At 56.6% G+C, this 16992-nt stretch overlaps 1 protein-coding gene across 1 annotated transcript in view; it reads right to left on the bottom strand.

Moving 5' to 3' along the window:
* Positions 1 to 15816, bottom strand: part of GRM4 (glutamate metabotropic receptor 4) — a 33189-nt gene extending 17373 nt beyond the window's left edge. Inside the window, exons 1-3 of the mRNA XM_054395980.1 lie at positions 15298 to 15816; positions 7602 to 7818; positions 433 to 568 (exon numbers count right to left, since the gene is read on the bottom strand). Of these exons, the coding sequence (XP_054251955.1) occupies positions 433 to 568; positions 7602 to 7818; positions 15298 to 15816 (872 nt within the window). The remainder of the gene's footprint in view (positions 1 to 432; positions 569 to 7601; positions 7819 to 15297) is intronic.
* Between the last annotated feature and the right edge of the window lie 1176 nt (positions 15817 to 16992).

The raw sequence follows: 16992 nt of genomic DNA, 5'->3' as shown, positions 1-16992 counted from the left end.
AATCCACTGCTTCCCTTGGGAGATGATTCCAGTATCCAAGTGGTGACAAATTTTCTTCTGAAGTCCAGTTGAAACCTCCCCAGGAGTACCTTGTCCCCAGCACCCTTTGTCTTCTCTGTGGGACTCTCCCTATTGCAGACATGGCCATACCACACTGCAAGGTGCATCCACTCCCTGTTATAGATACATCCAGGCCACGCTGCAAGGTGCAGCCTCTCCTCCATGCAGACATCTCTGGGCCATGTTGCAAAGGCAGCTGCACACCACACTGCAGGCACTTCCACACCACGCTGAGGGCGGTTTGGCTCTCGTGGCAGTGCCCAGCTCCTGCCATCAGCACCCCAGCCAGCAGCAGACACAGAGCACGCTCTGGGCATGGTGTGGGTGCCCTGAGGTGCATTTCCCCCGTGCCAGCCAGCCCAGCCCCCGCACCTGATATCGTCCTCGTTGGCGAAGATGATGACTGCACGCGCATGGGAGGTCTCCAGCAGCCGCCGGATGATCTTGTCGAACTCTCCCGGCTTGGGCTCCCGAGGGATCTTGACAGACTGGGCCACACACACCCCCCCTGCAACACAACCACAGAACCACTGAGGCTGGGAAAGATCTCCAAGATCACCAAGCCCAGCCATGGTCAAATGCTGGAGGAAACAGCTGGGGAAAAGAGAAGATGCAACAAGTGACAGGACCAGAGGGAACAGCCTCAGGTTGTGCCAAGGGAGCTTCAGGTTGGATATTAGGAACAATTTCTTCCCAGCACTGTCCCAGGCTGCCCAGGGAGCTGGTGGGGTCCCCATTCCTGGAGGCATTTAAAAGCCAGGAGGATGTGGTGCTGAGGGACATGGTGCTGAGGGACATGGTACAGTGGCAGTGGTGGGACTGTGAGCTCAGGGTGAGCAGTTGGAATTCATGTCACAAAGGTCTCTTCCAACCTCCACAGCTCCATGATTCTAGGGTGGGCAGTAGCCATTACATGAGCTTTTGGCCCTCAAGACAGCAGCCTGGCTCTGCAAAGGGTTTTATCCCCATCCCTGTGGCACCAGCTGAGCTCCCAGGCCAGTTTTCCATGGAGTGGCTGCAGAAGCAGCTAATTAAAATTAAAAGAGATGAAGGGAAGCTGGCAGCTGGAAGAGTCCCCACACAGAGCTGCTGGGCTGAGCCCTCCTGCTCCTGCCTTTCTGCAGATGCCAATAAAAGGAGAGATGGGAGAGAAAATTAAACATTGTGGGACCTTCTGGTTGAAATTGATGGTCTCAATTTGCATAGTAAATGACACGGTTGATACCTCTCCTGCCACTAAAAGATCCCCACTTAAGCAAAGGTCAAAGTAATTAGCACAGGGTGGCAGGGAGAGATTTCCCCATTTAGGGCCCTGGAGAAGAGCAGGGGGAGGATGGGATGGGAACAGGCACCAAGGCAGAGCCCTCCAGGACAGGAGAATCCCTCCTCCCTCCCAAATTACCTGCCCTAGGTGGTCCTGCTCTGACAGGGGTGTTGGACTCCATGATCTCTGGGGGGCCCTTCCAACCCACCCACCCCACCCCTCCCCCAGTTCTGTGATTCTAAAATTGGGATAATTTGGCCCCTTGCAGCCAAAGGACTGAGAGAGGGGAGGGAGATGATGGGTGCTGAGCAAAGGAGGTGGTAAGGATGGGGTAAGAGCATCCCCCCCAGCAGATACCCAGAGCCTGGGGGATCATCACCCACCCCGGCCCCATGCAGCCCAGCCACAGAGAGAGGTTTTGAGCATCTCTTTCTCCTGTAATCAGAAATGGGGCCAAGTTGCTGTTTGTATCCCATCTGGGGAGCCAGATGGATGGAGAGGAGGGAGTTGGATAAACAGACTCCAGGACAGACAGATCAGCCAGGCAAGACAGGCAGCAGCAGGCAGTGTCAGCAGGCCACGCATGTCCCTGCCTAGGGAGCACCACTTGGCCCCAGTGACCACTGAGCCCCCAACCAGGCCAGGGTGGCACCGACTGTGCCACCAAAGACACAGCTCTGGCTGAGGAGCCGGTGCAGCTTAATTACAGTTTCCATGGCAATCAGAGGAGAAAGCCCAAGCAAAGCAGCAGTTTGCACACACAGGAGCCTGCCTTGTAGCCCAGAGGCCAATGGTTTCCTGGGGTACACAAAGAGGATTGTGGGCAGCAGGTTGAGGGAGACTTTCTTCCCTCTCTACTCTGCCCTAGCCAGGCCACATCTGGAGTTCTGGGTCCAGTTCTGGGCTTCCCAGTTCAAAAGAGACAGGGAACTGCTGGAGAGAGCCCAGGGGAGGCTGGGAAGATACTGAGGGGCCTGGAGCAGCTCTGTGAGGAGCAAAGGCTGGGGCTGAGAGCCTGGAGAAGAGCAGCCCCAGAGGGGATCTGAGCAATGCTTAGCAAGAGATAAGGGGTGGTGGGCAAGAGGCTCGGGCCAGGCTCTGCTCAGTGGTGCCCAGGGACAGGGCAAGGGGCACAAACTGGAACCCAGGAGGTTCCATCTGAAAAGAAGGAGAAACTTCTTTGGTGTGAGGGTGTTGGAGGCCTGGAGCAGGCTACCCACAGAGGTTGTGGAGTTTCCTTCTCTGGAGAGCTTCCAAACCCCCCTGGACATTGTTTTATTCCCCTGGCAGAAGCTTTGAGCATCACCTGTGGATCCTGTGGCACTTGCAAGGGCAGCAAATTGTCCTTGTGTGAATTTGCGCTCATGGAAGAGAAGGAGCTAGAGGAGATGGGCTCATAAATAAATAAGAAACTTAATCAATGACAGTTCTGAAATGGCCACATTACTGCTACTCAGCAGCTCCCTTAATCAAACTAACGAGTAATGTAACAAAAAAGGGATGTGGGCAATTAGGACTTAACGAGGATCTGATTAACATAGTGGCTGGAGAGTGCAGAGCACAATGGGGGCAATGTCGCTAGGCCAGTGGGAGGTGCAAGAGAGGATGAGGACCCAAAACACTCTTTGATGATGAAAAAAACAAAAGAAGTGGTGGGGTCAGGGAGTGGGCAGAGCTGCGCGTCTGGGGCAGCTCCACTGCCCTCCACAGCCCAGGCTCTTGGCACCTCATCCTCAAGTTCCTGGTCGTGTCCATCCCACCAGCATCTCCCCCTGCCTGGCGGATCGCAGCATCCCTGCAGCTCCACCGGCGCTCGCCGGGGCCCTCTGAGGCTCTGCTCATTACGGGGGGGGGGGGGGGTTAACTCATGTTGTCAAACACAGGTCAGAGTTTAATCTCCCCCATTACGGGCTCGGTGGGAGCGCAGCCGCTCTGGGAAGAGCGGTGCTGAAGTGGCCTCTTGATTGCAGGTGGATAATCAGCTCTTGCTGTCGCTAACTGCACCATCAATCAAGGAACACTCTGCTGGGGCTCCCCGCGGAGCTGGCTGCCAAGTGCTGGGTGAGCACAGGCTGGGAACCGTGCCGGCAACAGCCACATGGATGTCCCCCCACACCATCATCATGTGCTCCCCAAGCAGCTCTGGGCACCCCGAGGAGGAGATGCAGGCTCTGTACAGCCCAGCACCGGGGGCCTTCTGCAAGCAGCACTTGCACAGCTGCCCTGCATGCTCCTGGCCTCTCCTTCCTGACCCCAGCCGTTTAAATGAGATTCCCGAGCCCAAAGTCTTAATTGGCAAGCAGCAGGCTGCTCCCCTGCCCCGGGATTCATTATTCATGTCACTTCAAAGCCTCCAGGAACCAACTCATTAAAGGAGAAGTCATTAGGGACACGGATTTGTGCCCTCACAGAGGCAAAGCTCCTGAGCCATCACGAAGCTGGCACACTTTGATCTGACCATGGAGCACGGCATGCCCTTGGAGGTGGTGGAATCTCCATCTCTGGAGACCATCCTCCTGGACACCATCCTGTTCAACCTGCTCTGGGTGACCCTGCTCTGGCAGGGAGCCTGGACTGGATGGTCTCCAGAGGTCCCCTCCAACCCTCCCCATGCTGGGACTCTGTGCCGCACTGCCTTGCACCATGATGCCAAACGGAAATGCAGATGACACCAACAATCTTTGCAGGATGCTTTGGGGAAACACTTAAACCACATTAAAACAGCCAAAGAGAGCTCACCCTTGGCAGACTCAACATCTCTGTAGTGGCAGCACCCAAAAAGCCATCACCTGAGTCCACAAGGACCATGCAGCCATCGGCAAAGCCGGCAGCAATCAACACGGGCCAGCAGTTTCACTGCCAGAGTAATTGCAGTGTAGAAGATATAATGACCCAGCCAGGTCCCTTTGTCTTGGTAGCCCAAGGCCAGCCCCAGCTGCAAGGGAAAGCTGGGTGAAGGGGTCAGCCTGTGCCCTGAGCAGAGCCTCTCCACTGTGCCAGCCGAGGCTTTCACACCAGGCTTTGCTAAAAATTGAAAGTGAAGGTCAAGCTGATAATGCATCAGAAAGCAAACAGCTTGAATGCTAACTGCTAACCACAGCAATGAGCATTATTGCCTGATGGAAATAAAACCTGACTCTGAAGGCTCAGGCTCAGCATGAAATATGAAGCTGCTGGGGAGAAGAGCGAGGAGATGCTCCCCTGATCCCGGCGTCGGCTGAGAAACCCCCGGGCAGAGCCAGCAGGACAGGGCTCGGATCCTTCCTGCAGTGTAAATACCCACCCCGGGGGTAAGCTCCACTGCTTGACAATGTGCTGCAGAGCCCTCAGCAGAGGCTGGATCCTCAGTCAGTCAACAGCTCTTTTACACCACTTGGAGAGGCTGGAGGCACCTTGCAGCAGCAATGGAGCCCTGGGACTGCTGGAGAGGTGCAGGTGAGAGACAGATGCAGGCAGGCTATGAAGAGGGCATGGGTCCTTCACCTGCTCCCCGTGGAGGCACAAGGATGGGGCCAGTGGTGCCCAGTGCCAGGACAAGGGGCAGTGGGCACAAACCAGAACTCAGGAGGTTCCATCTGAACAGGAAGAGAAACTTCTTTAGTGTGAGCACTGCAGCAGGCTGCCCAGAGAGGTTGTGGAATTTCCTTCTCTGGAGAGCCCCCTTGGCCATTGTGCTCCTGGCAAGCTGCTGTGGGTGCACTGCTGGAGCAGGGGGTTGGACTGGGTGATCTCCAGAGGTCCCTTCCAACCCCCACCGTCAAGATGGTTTTAGAAGCCGCTCAGAGCTCACCCAGACACCCAAGCAAGCGCTGCTGCCCCAGGTGCCAGGCTGGGGCTGGTGCAGAAGGGCCCTGGCACACCAACACCTCGCTGCCGGCTGTGCAGGGAAGGCAGCATCGCCACCAACACCGCCGAGGCCGCGCCGCCGCCGCTCCAGCGCAATTAGAGCCGAACGCTGCTTTTTGATCAGTAAATTATCACTAATGCAGATAATGGCTGGGTGATGTGGATACACAAATTACAGGACTGCCTCAGCCCCAGAATCCTGCGCCTGCAGGGCGGCTCCGTGGCGCTCGTTTACTCTGCAATTACTCTGTCAGTCGTTAACCATCTGCTCGGAGCAGCCCGCGGGACCCACAGGTATCTCGGAGAAGTGCTCCTGCTGCGGTGGGACCTCCAGTCGTGACAATTGCTCCTCACTGGTGCTTGATAGAGGAGCATGGGAGGTTCCAATCGTTCTGTACATCTTAGAATCGCTGGGCAGCACTGATGAGAGCCTGGCCCCAGCCTCTTGCCCCTGACACTTTAGCTCTTGCTGAGCATTGCTCAGATCCCCTCTGGGGCTGCTCTTCTCCAGGCTCAACAGCCCCAGGGCTCTCAGCCTCACAGAGCTGCTCCAGGCCCCTCAGCACCTTCACAGCCTCCACTGGACTCTCTCCAGCAGTTCCCTGTCTCTCCTGAACCAGCAAGCCCAGAACTGGACCCAGAACTCCAGATGTGGCCTGGCTAGGGCAGAGCACAGGGGGAGGAGAACCTCCCTTGTCCTGCTGGCCACACTCTTCTTCATGCACCCAGGACACCATTGGTCTCTGGGCTACAAGGACACTCTGCTTGCTGATCGCACAGGACAGCCTCTCCAGCTCCTTTAGACCTGCTGGGCAACACACACACACCTGACAAGCACCTTCCTTCCCTTCTGCAGATCCACGTGCCCCTTACAGCAGCTCACCATCACACCTAGTCATGTGCAGACAGACACCAGCCCACCCCAGCACAGACATCAGCCCAGCTCAGTGCCCACCCATCCCTGGGCACACAGGCAGCACACCCTATGCCCGGCACTGTGCCTGCCTGCTCTGCAGCATTCCCACACACTCCTGCTGGCAAAACCACAGCCCCATGAAAACATTTCTGCTTTTCAAGCTCAGATCCTGAAGAGCAGCCTGCGGGTTGAATCCCAGATGGGTTTCTGTGCATATAAAAAGCGCAGCCAGTGCCCGCTGCCAGGGCACGCCAGGCGGAATCAAGGCTGCTCCTATTTATAGGGCTTTGATTAGGAGCTCAGCACCTAGAAGATTTTATTCCCTTTATCCTGTTACGAGGCCATCACGCAGCATGACCAGCTCCAGACAGGCTGCTGCCCCCCGCCTCTGCCAGGACTTACTGTGCCACTCAGACACTGCCAAGACAGGAACAGGCAGCAGCCTGAGCACTGCAGGGTTGCAACTGCCTCAGAAAACATCCCTCAGGCCCTGCCTCACTCTGAGCATGAAGCAATGCCAGAGGCAGGAGGGACCCCAGTGCTGGGCCAGTCCCTCCATGGGGTCTTGAGGTGGCTTTGAGCTCATACATAAACGGTTTGGGTTGGAAGGGACCTCAAAGATCATCCAGCTTCAACCCCGGGCCACGGGCAGGGACATCTCCCACATGCAGCCCAGGACATGGTTTGCTTTTTGCTAACAACACCAACTCATGATAATACCAACACCCACACCAGCAGCCCCCGGGGAGCCTCACCACCCCACTCACACCAGCAGCCCCCGGGGGGGCCTCACCACCCCACAGCCACTCCCGGGATTGATGCTTGGCCCCCCACGGGTCCCTGCAGGCTCCTTGTCTGCCGCTGGGGCTGCTAATCCGCCCTAAGCACGGCGCTGCTCCTGTCAGCAGAGCGCTTCCTGCCTCCAGACAAATCCTCCCAAAGAGTTCTGCTGAGCAGGGACTTTCTGCCTGTCCAAAGCCTGCAGACAAGTTGCAGCACCTGCCTCCAGGCATAATTCCACCAGAGCTGGGAGAGGTGCACGCCCCTGCCAGGGTTATTTCTGTTAAATCTTGGCAGTATTTGTAAAAGTCTTTTCTTCTGGAACAAGCCCAGCCCTGTGGCTCAGCTCTGCAGGGAGGGGGTTAGACCAGCCCAGAGCATCTGAAGTCTCCTGGAAAGCACAGAATGGGATCTGGAGGTGCTTCCCAAATGGAGCCAGAAGCAATAAAGCAGCCTGTCCTGCAGAGCAGAGGCAGCTTGGGATTGCTGTTCCCGATCCTTGCTGCAGAGCTTGGATCCTTCCTGGCCGTGACATTGTCCTTGCAGTCAACAGGGCAGCCCCAAGGTTTACATCACTGTGGGACTGTCCCCCAGATCCTGCCATCTCCCCCTGCTCATGCACTGCAGCCGCATCCCAGCTCCAGCCCAAAGAAATGCATCAAGATCTCTTTTCCCAAACTTTGCCTTCTCTCTTCCAGCCCCTACTGTCCCAAAGCCCATGAGAAACCTACTCACCATCCTCCCTGGACTTCTGGATGAAGGCCTCCACGCCACTTTCCCCATAGCTGCCCTCAGAGGCCAAGGTGGAGACATAATTCCATTTGAGAGCTTTGACAATGTCCACCATGGCCTGGGCCTGGTAGGTGTCCGAGGGGACCACGCGGGAGAAGAAGTCATAGCGGCTGTTGTCGCTCAGGTCCGGCGCGGTGGAGGCGTAGCTGATCTGGGGGATCTGAGGAAAGACAAAGCATCAGGGGAAAGCAGAGATCTCCACACCACTGTGATGCCCTCACCCTGCCCATGCCCCCAAAGTCCTGCTCTGGAGGGGAGGGAGGTGAAGATCAAGGCAGGCTGTGGTTCAGGTGGGAGCATTGTGCAGCAGGCATGGGATGCTCCACAGGACCCAAGCTTGGGATGCACCCAGAATGGGAGAGGCAAAGAGAAAACCTTTCTCCTGTCCTGGACAGCACCACTGAGGGCTCCCTTTGGCTCCCTGCCCCAGGGAGGACAGATCTGACCCCATCCCAGCAAGTACTGTCCATCCAAGCCCTAAATAAGCTCTCTACATTAATCAGAGCTGCTGCACTCCCTGAGGAGTATTTAGCAGCTGAGGACAGTGCAAAGCTCCACACTTACACAGCACTTTACACCTCCAAACCCACCACAGATGTTAATTTATCTTAACAATGGAAAAGGATTATTAAATTATCAAGCCCAGGTTCCCCCACCAGCCTGGAGATGAATTCCCACAGAGCCTCATCCGTTATCCCCTCAGCCCACACCGGCCAGGACCAGTCCCGGGTGCAGCCTGGCACATTGCAGGGGCTGGAGCTCAGCCATGGAACAGCTTCACTGTGGCTACAGAGGTGGTGCCAACACTGCCTGGAGCCATCAGAGCCCAGGGAAGGGTCTGGCCACCAGCTGCTCTCTCAACTTCCTTCAGATGCCAGGAGAGAGCAAACAGAGGAAGAATCCCAGAATCCCAGCATAGTGAGGGTTGGAAGGGACCTCTGGAGATCCAAGCCCCTGCTCCAGCAGGGCACCCACAGCTGCTTGCTCAGGATCACAATGGCCAGGGGGAGTTGGAAGCTCTCCAGAGAACAAGACTCTACAACCTCTCTGGGCCTGAAGTTGTGTCAGGGGAGGTTTAGGTTGGCTATTAGAAAAAAGTCCTTTCCTGCAAGAGTGGTCAGGGACTGGAACAGGCTGCCCAGGGAGGTGCGGGAGCCACCATTCCTGGAGGTATTCATGAAACCTGTGGCCACGGCACGTGGGGTTTGGTGGTCATGGTGGGGTTGGATCAGTGACTGGACTGGATGACCCTGCAGGTCTGTTCCAACCAAAACAATTCTCTGATTCACTTCTAGCATTCTGTGGTCTTGCTTAGAGCTCAGCTGGGTACCAGCATCTGCAGGATGGGAAGACTTTTACTGGAGCTGTCCCACAGACCCTCCCAGGTCTCCTATCCCTTCCCACTCACCCCCTCCTCTGCTCCCCCTCCCAGGCTGCATCTCACAGTTTTTCCTTTGTTTCTCTGTTATTTTCCCCTTTCCCACTCCCAGCTCCCTCTCTCTCTCCATTAAATGTGATACTGGTGTTATAAACCCACAACTCCACCTGAATGCTAAAAGGCTCCTGGAGAGGAGCAGCCACCCTTCTGCCTACCCGAAAACAGGAGATGAAAAAAGGGAGAGATGGAAAAAGAGTGGGAGAGGGAAGAGAAGGAATCTTTATCAAGGCACAAATAGGATTACTCTCTGTGACAATCTGTTTTGTGCTCCTTTCCAAGGGGCTGTGATCAGCTCCTTGAGTAGCTGTGACCAGGAGCTGCTACACCAAGACTCGATTAAAATTCTGCTCAGCAGGCAAGGTGCTTGCCTGGCAATCACTCATCCTGGGGAGGAACAGGGGGGGCTGATCCATGCCTGCTCTCCTTCTGTCTTCCCTGCTTTGTCCGGCCAAAGGATGGTCATAGGGGCTTGGGCTGGAGGCCCTGCTGTGCAGTGTGCCCAGGTGATGAGGGCATGCAGGCATGGGAAGGAGCAGTGCCCACCAAAGGAGGGGCTGGGGGCAAGGATGCAACCCTGCCCTTCATGGGATCATAGAACTGATTCTGTCTGAAGAGACTTTTAAGATCTGGGACTGCCACGGCACCACTAACCCACGGCCCTCAGCACCACATCTCCAAGGCTTTGAAACCCTTTCAGGGATGGGGACTCCACCACTGCCCTGGGCAGCCTGGGCCAGGCCTTGACAACTCTCAAGGGGAAGAAAATGTTCCTCATGTCCAACCTGAACCTGCTTTGGTGCAACTTGAGGTTGTTTCCTCTCATCCTGTCACTTGTTCTTAAGAGAAGGGCCCAACCCCCACCTGGCTCTAGCCTCCTTTCAGGGAGCTGCAGAGAGCAATGAGGTCTCCCCTCAGCCTCCTCTTCTCCAGGCTGAACACCCCCAGTTCCCTCAGCCACCCCTCACACCTGTGCTCCAGACCTTCCAACAGCTTCATTGCTCCTCTTTGGACATACTCTAGTACCTCAATGTCCTTGGAGTGAGGACCCAAGGAACCTTTCCAAAGGATCCCTTCCCACTGACTTTCCTCTCTGCACAGGAGGTTACTTTAAACAGATCCCTGCCTCTGCAGGGTGCTGGTGACAGAGACTTCCCAGCTGTTCTCTGTGCTGCCACACATCCCATCCAGGCTCAGACCAAGCTCAAGGGGCCAGGACACATCTGATTTTAAGCCCCAGAGTGCCCATTCTGCTCAAATCCCTGCTGGGAAGTACTTGTTGATCTGCAGGCTGCAAACTGGAAGCTGCATTTTAATAAACAAATGGAAAGAGCTTTTCTGTCCCACTCTGCTTTGAATGGAAGTGAAAATAAAATGACAGTTCCCAAGTGACCATTTCAGAGACTTCTGCTGCCTTTTTCCCTCTCTGCCTTTTTGATCCCCTGGTCTACAATAGCCCAACTCCTGGCACCAGTTCCTTTCTCAGATAAAAGACAAAAGTTCTTTCAGGACCATCAAAGCAGAATGCAGGCAGGGAATTCAAGGTTCTTAGAAAGAAGAAGAATGTGGTGGGCAGGGGGAGCTGGAAATGTATCACAGCTGCATATTTGGGCACTGGTGGTACCTTGCCTGGCTCTTCTCCAACTTGGCATAAATACCACAGTGGTGGTGGGAAAATCAGCGGGACCAGCTCTCCTGAACCCAAGGCTCCTTTATTCCATCAAGAGTAGGGAGTAACCCCAGGGCAGGTGGTAAAAACCTCCTTCACCCCTCTTTTTGAGCTAAAACCCAGAGTCAGCATTATCCAGAAGCACCCCAGCCTGGAGAAATGACCCTCAGGGTGAAAGAGCAAGGGGGAGATGGGAAGGAGGAGCTTCTTGAACTCAAGGGTGATGGAGCACTGGAGGCTGCCCACAGAGGTGGTAGATTCTCCATCCCTGGAGCCAGTCAAAACCATTCTGGACACCACCCTGGGCAACCTGCCCTAGGTCACCCTGCTTTAGCAGGGGGTTGGACTGGATGATCTCCAGAGGTCCCTTCCAAACACACCATCCTGTGACTTAAAGCATTGATCTGAACATCACCCTGACAACAAACAGCCAGGAGGGCAGGAGCTGAAAACAAGGCAGGCCACTGCCCAGCCAGAGCCACACACACTGCTCAGGAGCATCCCCACACCAGAAGCAGGGTTGGGAGCAGCCAATTCCTTCACCATAATTATTAATTTCATGCATATCTTGAGCAAGCCCCTGGATCACCCACAGATGGAAGTGATTTAATTAGAATTTCCATCATCCAGCCATTTGGAGGGCAGCTTTTAATTAGGGAGAGCATAAAGCCCTGCAGGGGCTGAGTGAGGATGGTCAGAACACAGCAAGCTGCAGCCCTCATCCCATTGCCCTTTCCCCAGGGATGCAGGATCAGGCCCTCGGCATCTCCTCATAGAGCCAGAAAGATCCAGCACCTCACAGCCCCAGTGCTGCTGATCAGGTCTCTGTGTCTCAGTTTCCCCCAGCAGAATAAAAGCTTATGGAAAGCAGCTCCACAGAGAAGGACCTGGGAGTGCTGGTGGAGAACAAGTTCACCATGAGCCAGCAAAGCGTCCTGGTGGCCAAGAAGGTCTTCTGGGGTGAATGAAGAAGAGTGTGGCCAGCAGGTCAAGGGAGGCTCTCCTCCCCCTCTACTCTGCCCTAGCTGGGTCACATCTGGAGTTCTGGGTCCAGTTCTGGGCTTGCTGGTTCAGGAGAGACAGGGAACTGCTGGAGAGAGTCCAGTGGAGGATGTGAAGATGCTGAGAGGCCTGGAGCAGCTCTGTGAGGAGCAAAGGCTGAGAGCCCTGGGGCTGTTTAGCTGCTCCAAGGTGACACATGAGAGCCAGAGAGCAGTGGAGTCCCTGACCTGCCCACCCCTCTTCCACGACCTGTGAAACCCAGCCTGTAAGTCATGCAGCTCTGCTGCTGGGGCAGCCCTGGAGGGGACACCAGGCAGCTGCAATTTGTTTCAATAAAGCCTCTGAAGGAGGAGGAAGGGCAGTGACAGCAGCAGGTGATTAATCAGAGCATCCCACCTTCCCTGAAGGTTATCTCCTCACTAGGCGGGCAAGTGTGGTGCTGAACGCAGCCCCCCCCCCCCCCCTCCCACCACACTATGCCCTCGAAGCCTTGGGGCACCCCCAGGTCTCAGCACCATGGGTCTGATCCAGCTCTGCACCCTGCCTGCAGCAACCCAGCCCCAGACAGCAAAACCTCGCAGGTGCTGAGCACCCCCAGCCCCATGCCAGCGTCTCTGAGGTGAATCATCCCTGCTGTACCACACCCGAGCCAAGGAGAGCTGCTGCCCTTGCTGCCAGGATGAAAACAAGCAGCTCAAAGTGCCCAGCATGCGCTGAGTCCATCCTCTCACCAGGGCTGAGCTTCACCATGTCCCAGCTCTTCCTAGATGGGGTTGGAAAAAAAGCTCCCAAGACCCTGGTGCAGCATTTCAGGGATCACATTTGCAGGGGATGGATCTAGTTCCTCTTACACCATCACTGCTGTGGGGGTTCAGGAGAAAGTAGGCAGATGTGGGGCTGGAAAGCCAGAGGAAATGGGTGGGAAGGAGCTGGAACTTGCCAGAAAGCTCTTGCAGTGACGCCAGAGAGATGCTATCGCAGGGAGCCGAGGCCAGGGAGCTGCAGGAAGGGTTTCTGCAGGCTGTACTACGAGGAGTGAGGAAACAGCTTGGACAGAGGATGCTGAATCTGCAAGTTGCTGCACTGACATACAGCTTTAATTAGGTGGTGGCAGCTAACGAAGGACACCTCCCTAGCGGGGAGGGGCAGGGCTGGGGATGGAAAGCGCAGGAGGGGAGCATGGGAAGGGGCACTGAGCACCATCCAGGATGCTTCCTGCATCCTGTTTTGGGTCTCTGTTCCAGCTCCCAGCACTTTACAGCAGCATCCTCTTGCCGGGGGAGCAGCCGTGAGCAGCGCTCACCTCATGTCACGATGCCATGGCAGGAGCCAGAACTTGGGCAAATGTCGTTCCCAAGGGAATGGGCGAAGGCAACCAGCTGCAGAGCGGTGCGCGGGAAGGCAAACACTTTGCTGAGCCTCAGAGCGGAGTCGTCCGCGCTGAAAGGTCAGCGGCGACGCGGAAGGAAGGTGCTGATTTCCATTTGAAGCATGTCCCTGCCACAAACCCGAGATTTGAATAACAAAAGCGGCAGCGGCTCGCAGGTCCTGGCACGGCGCGGGAAGCAGCCTCAAGCACCTCTTGCTAGGCAAGGTGGAAGGAGATCCTCACATCCCATGGGATTGATGTCCCCGAGCTAGAGAGTGCAGCCAGTCTGCATCCACCTGCGTGCAAACCCTCCTCACCCCCACGCGGGGATCTGCCCCTCTCTGAAGGTCTGAGCTTGTCCTGCATCATCCTCTCGCAGGGACTTTCTAGGTCTCCATTCTCAACCCATGAGCCAAGGTCAGCTCTGGGCTTCAGACGTGCCCTCAGCAAGCAACCAACAGCACTGGTGGTCTGGCTTTTAAAGCTGATGAGCTTCAGACATGCCCTCAGCAAGCCACCAGCACCCTGATGCCAAGCTGGGGCATGGCTGCACCTGGGGTGGTGACATCCTCCCTGCACAAGTCACAGCTTTTTGCCCAAGGATTGAAACCGGGGGAGAAGGCAGAGAAACAAAAAAATCCCAGCCTAGAAAGGCTGCAGGTACCTCCACTCCTCCGACTGTCACGCTCCCTCCCCGCTGCCTGACGCCCTCCTCCTCGCCCAGGCAAGCATTCAATCTTTTTTGTCTCTGCAAATAGCTTTTTAAGTTCCTCCTGCCTCTTCTAATTTCTATTATTTTAATTATTGAGTAGCCTGCTCACCCATCGCCTGCAACATTAACACATTCTTTACAAAAGGGACCCAGAAAAATCAAACTCCATCAGCCAGCAGGGTTCTCTCTTCACTAACAGCTTCCAGCCCTCCCAGGAGGGCACCCGGTGCTGTCAGCACGTTAGGCAGGCAGAGGAAGAGGAGTGGGGGGGAGTGAGAAGGAGGAAAACAGCATCAGCCCTGCAGAACCGAGGGGATTTGGGGTGCTGCAATAGGAGGCAGAGCTGGAACCTCACTGCAGGGAGTGTTTGGTTCCTCCCTGCCGCTTGCTCCTGCTCAAACACTCTCCAGCCCCAGGACATTGCAGGGGAGAGTAATGAGAAACTCCTCGGCTTTGCTGGGGCATGGAGAGCTGAGAGAGAGCCACACCTCGCCCCACCACAGCCCCGAGCATCCCCCGTGCACACGCAGGGCCAGTGGCACAGGACCAGAGTTCCCAGCCTGCCTGGGATGGAGCAGAGAATGGTCAGAGCCATCTCTGCATCCTGTCCATGACAGCTGCCTCCATCACAGCAGGGAACACAGCCCCACACCCCACCTCCCACCTCCCAGGGCTCCCTGGCCATTTGGTTACACAGGTCCCTAAATTTGGGGGTATAACCCACATCCCCTTTTCCAACCATCTCTCATAACTGGTGCCAGGGTGGGGTACATCAAAATGCTCCCAGCTCTCAGCTGCTTGCAGACAGGCAGGTGGAGAATGTCAGTCCATGTGTGACAGCCGTGGTCTCCTGTGCTGGTAAAGGATATCTACACCCAGGTGGCCCCCAGACTGACCCCCCCGGGGGACACCACTCCCAGTCAAGTCCCTTCAAGTAACAACCAGGGAGGTGGAGTGAGAGCTGCACCCCAGAAAACTTCAGGGAGGCTGGACCCTCCCCATCCTCAGAGGCTTTCAAGAACCACTGTGACCAACTGTGAGCAACCCATTCTGAACTCCGAGATATGCTCACTGGGCAGGGTGGTGGGCTGAGCCCCCCCCCCAATGCTGCCCTCCAGCTCATTATCCAATCCCACAGCCATCCTCCACCCACCTCCTGCACAGCGACCTCCTTCCCACAGCCCTGCTGACACCAGAAACATCAACATCCTCCCTCCCCACAGAGCTGGGGGAGAAGAGAAGAGATAAAAATCCTCCTGCAAACGTGTCAGCAGCAGAGGGGGAAGGAGGAAGGGATCTCCAGGGACCCGGGGGAGGCAAGAGAAGGGTTTTAAAGACACCGGCTCCTGCTTGCCCCCAGAGTGGAGGAAGAGGCACACAGGGAGGAACAGGCACAAAGCCCCCTGCGGGGGCTGCACCCAGGGGTTATTTTTGTCCTTGGCCAAGCCCTACCTTGAAGAGCCTGAGGATATTGGCCACCATGATGGAGACGGAGCTGGCGGAGGCGCCGATGACACCGACCACGCGCTCAGGCCGGGTGATGATGGGGGGGCCGCCGCTGGCGCAGCGCACCTCGGTGCTGTCCTTCTCAATCAGGGCCTGCACGAAGGTCAGCGACTGCTCCAGCGCGTGCGTGTCCCGCGAGCATGTGTCCAGGATGCGGGCGCCTAGCGTGATGTTGGGCAGCAGGTCGGGGTCGTTGTTGATGCGGTCCAGGGCAAAGAGCATGGCCTCCAGCCGGTGGATGCCCTTCTCCTTCTTCAGCTCCCCACAGGCCTTGCCCTCCGCCCCCCGGGCATGCACGGGGAAGAGCCCCCCGAGGGTGATGTCGCCATCGATGCGGATGGAGTTCATGTGTGGGTAGCCCTGGCCCTTGGGCTTGGCAGCACCCCCAGGCATCCACCCCCAGCTCCAGGCGCTCAGGAGGAGGCAGAAGGAGAGCCACTCCATGCAGACGTGCCCCCCACTCATCGCCGACACTGGGGCAGAGCTGGCAGCCGACTCCGGGCAGTGCTGGTCAGGGAGCCAGGCTGGGGGGCATGGCTCCGGGCAGCTCCCTCAGCGGCTCCCACCGCCAATGCCAGCCCCTAGGGAGCTGCATGCGGCCAGGCTGTAGCAGGGCACCACAGTCTGCATGGCTATGCCAGGGAGAAGAGGTGGCGGTGGAGACAGGAGCCCAAATGGAGCATCAGATCCTTCCTGTGGAGCTCTTGAGAATGACAGGGACAGGAGGGAAGGAGAGAGAGAGAGAAGGAAGGTTAAGAAGCACGAAGAGGACATAAGCTACTCTGAGTTCTGATCAGGGAGCCCAGTGGGAACTGGCACTGGGGCTTACTGCACAAAAGAGAGTTGGGGTTCACCTGGTATTGAACTCACACCAGCAGCTCTGGCTCAGCCACACCACATCCAGGCAGTGGGGACCAGTGTAGGACTCCCAGGGTTGCTCTGCCCCAAAGAGCAGAAGTAGGTCAGTGGCTGGTTCAGGGCTGGAGGGAGGTCCTGGGACCCTGGGCTGAAGATCTCCCCAGGCCTCCTTCCAGGCCTGCCAGGCACATGCCCTCATCAGGGATCAGAGCCCCGAGCTGTGCCCCATCTGCTGCTACAACAAGCTCAAAACAAGGAGGTGCTGAAGGAGTTGGGGGCTGTTTCCTAAGGGCCTTTTCAGTTGCCTGTCACCAGTCTCCATGTCCTGAGAGGGCTGGGAGCTGATCTGTGTCTCAGGCAGGAGCTAACACAGCCAGGCACTGCCCGAGCCCAGCGCTGTGGATCTGAATCACCACCTTGAGCACTGATGCTCTGACACTCTTCCTCTGGGCCACTGATTTCTGACCCGGCAGCTGCTTTCTCTCAAGCATCTGCCATTGACAGCTTCCAGCAGCAAATATCGACAGCTCCAAGGGCTTGTCTGAGTCATGGGGGATGAGGGGGGGTTGGCTTTCTGGCTGTCAGCAACCCGGGGGTCCTCTCAAATTAAAAATAACCAGGATGAGGTCAGCTGGGTGCCAGGAGCTTCAGGCTGCTAAAGCCATCAGACCCCTAGCCACATGCTCCTGAGGGAGGAAGGAGGGAAACTGGGAGCAGAACTGGTGGTGAAAGCACTGGAAGTGGGGTCTGGGTGACGCCCACAGGGTGCCCACAGACACATTG

Source organism: Indicator indicator, chromosome 35 (assembly GCF_027791375.1).
Source record: "Indicator indicator isolate 239-I01 chromosome 35, UM_Iind_1.1, whole genome shotgun sequence".
Taxonomy (NCBI): domain Eukaryota; kingdom Metazoa; phylum Chordata; class Aves; order Piciformes; family Indicatoridae; genus Indicator; species Indicator indicator.
Note: the sequence above shows the minus strand (reverse complement) of the source record. Positions and strands in the feature narration are given on the sequence as shown.